The sequence below is a fragment of the Cyprinodon variegatus genome, unplaced genomic scaffold, assembly GCF_000732505.1.
Source record: "Cyprinodon variegatus isolate N-32 unplaced genomic scaffold, C_variegatus-1.0 Scaffold656, whole genome shotgun sequence".
NCBI lineage: Eukaryota > Metazoa > Chordata > Actinopteri > Cyprinodontiformes > Cyprinodontidae > Cyprinodon > Cyprinodon variegatus.
Genome location: NW_015151109.1, coordinates 360102 through 362396, shown reverse-complemented (window position 1 = coordinate 362396; position 2295 = coordinate 360102). Strand labels below are relative to the sequence as shown.

The following is a 2295-nucleotide window of genomic DNA, read 5'->3' as shown; positions in this document are numbered from 1 at the left end:
TAGTTTTATTTTGAAGAATTCAATGCCTTTTAAGACTTTTTAAGGACCCGCGGGAACCCTGAATTAGCAGCCCACCCAAAAATATTTGAGTTTTTATTTATCTTCATACTTTCTTTTGGAAATATGAGTTTTATTTTCCAGGATTTAAACTGTGCTTGTTTGGAACTATATTGATTAGGACCAAAACAACGATGAGCCGTTGGCAGATATTAAAGCAACATCACAGCCCCTTACAGCACAAAAACAGCAATCTCACCTACATTTTTTCTAAAGTTCTTTGTGCAATATTTACATTTGTATATAACTATTATATTTGTTCTAATGTATTAAACTGCACAGCGGTTTGATTTTCCTTTCTAATCCTTGTTTCTTGTTTAATTAATTTCCCTCTGGGATTATTAAAGTATGTCTGTTTCTCTTCCAGGCTGCAGAGTTCCTGCGTTTGCTGACTCAGTTTAATGAGATGGGCTTCCAGCAAAGTGCGATCAAAGAAGTGCTGCTTGTTCATGAAAACCACCGTGAGCGAGCGCTAGAGGAGCTGATGACACGCATGGCGTAGGCGGCTGATCGTCTGTTTTACCTAGATCTGGCTTAAATCATTATTTAACTGAAGCTGCTGCAAAATGAAAATGTTTGATATCAAAAATAAGACTTTGTTCAAATGTTTCTGATTTTTTTTTTTATTTGCATATTGATTTAAAAAAGAAAAAAGTTACATTTAATGTAAAAAAGGACGGAACTTTAAATATACAGCCACAGAAACATATACAGAGGGGGGGGGGCATGGTGGCAAGGCTGGAATAAAATCCTAACAAAAGTAAAATAACATTTTAAAAGTTCCCTCTCATCCTGAACACCGACCAGCCTCAATCCATCCGACCGACCGACTCCCTCACTGCTGGCTCACAGTGGAGTTCAGAAATCCCGTCTTCAGGTTCGATTTGGCAGCTTTGGAGAGATCCCTCTGCAACCAAACATCAACATCAACTTTATGAATGACAGAAAACAAAAGGACAATGTTCCAAATATAAAGATTCTGTTTGCTCTGCAATTACTGCCTGAATTATTTTGTTTAAATGTTTGTTTGGATTTGACCTGCTGACCTTTGTGCCCATTCGCCATTTTCTACCTTTCCAGGAAGGAAATTAAGCAGTTAGCTAAAAAAAACGGTCAATATCTGCTTTAAAAACTGAAGAATGATTTTCTACATTCTGTTTAGTCTCTGTTAAGATTTGTGAATTTAATAAAGAAATGTTCCAACAGGAAATCGAGTAATTTTGGTTGCACAATCAGTCCCAGCTCGTGGAAAAGGGACGAGTTGTTTTCAGTAATAAAGGTGAGAGCCGCCAGCGGCGGGGGGGAACAGGAGCAATCAGCCGTTAGTGAGCAGAGTGAAGGGGGGGGGGGCATTTATCCACATCTACTTTCCCACTTTATAAATTCCATTTGTTTCATTTCATGAACCAAAAACGACCTACAAATAAGTAAAAATATCTTAAATTATGAATATTTTCCCTTCATTTGAGCAGGTAAATAAGATTATTAGCCAATGGAATCAGTAGATTTACTCTTAAAATAAGATAATTAGATAATATGCAGTTGAAATGAGACACTGCAATTTCTTTTTTTCTTATTTTAAATCTAAATTGTCTTGTTTCATTGGCAAAGTGTCTCACTTACCTCCTCAATTCAAGAACAAATGCACTTATTTTAAGAAAAAAAAAAAAAGACTATATTTAGATATATTTAGAAAATATTTTTTTTCATTGTGAGTTTTTGTTTCTGTGTGGTTATGATGAAAGATTCCAATCAACACGCTTTCTGCTGTAGATTCTAATTAGTTCAGGAAACTAAACACCAATAAGTATTAGAGGAGCTGAGGATTGAAGCAGAGGCCTGATAGCAGCTTTATGAACAAAAAAACAATCCAATCTGCTCCAAGAAAAACTTTTACTGCAAAACCATTAAAGAAAACATTTAGTTTTTAACTTGTTTAAAAACCTTAAAACAAACAAACAAAAACAGGTCTTCTACAATCAGATGATTACATTTAATAAAATGAGGCGTTTCTGAAATGAAGCCCAAAGGCACTAAATATAAATGTGACGACAGTTTAGATATTTCAACACTGGAAAAAATCAAAATCTAACGAAGTAAAATTTTTTTCTTAAAATAAGTGACTTTCTTTCTTGAATTGAGGAGGAAAGAGAGACACTTTACCAATGGAGCAAGAATATTTACATTTAAAATAAGAAAAAAACAATTACAGTGTCTCATTTTAAGTGCAAATTATGT

At 34.5% G+C, this 2295-nt stretch overlaps 1 protein-coding gene across 1 annotated transcript in view; it reads left to right on the top strand.

Moving 5' to 3' along the window:
* LOC107096871 overlaps window positions 1-856 on the top strand; it is a 3364-nt gene extending 2508 nt beyond the window's left edge. The window contains exon 4 of the mRNA XM_015393755.1: window positions 423-856. Coding sequence (XP_015249241.1) covers window positions 423-559 — 137 coding nt within the window. The 3' untranslated portion in view covers window positions 560-856. The remainder of the gene's footprint in view (window positions 1-422) is intronic.
* The last annotated feature ends 1439 nt before the right edge of the window (window positions 857-2295 follow it).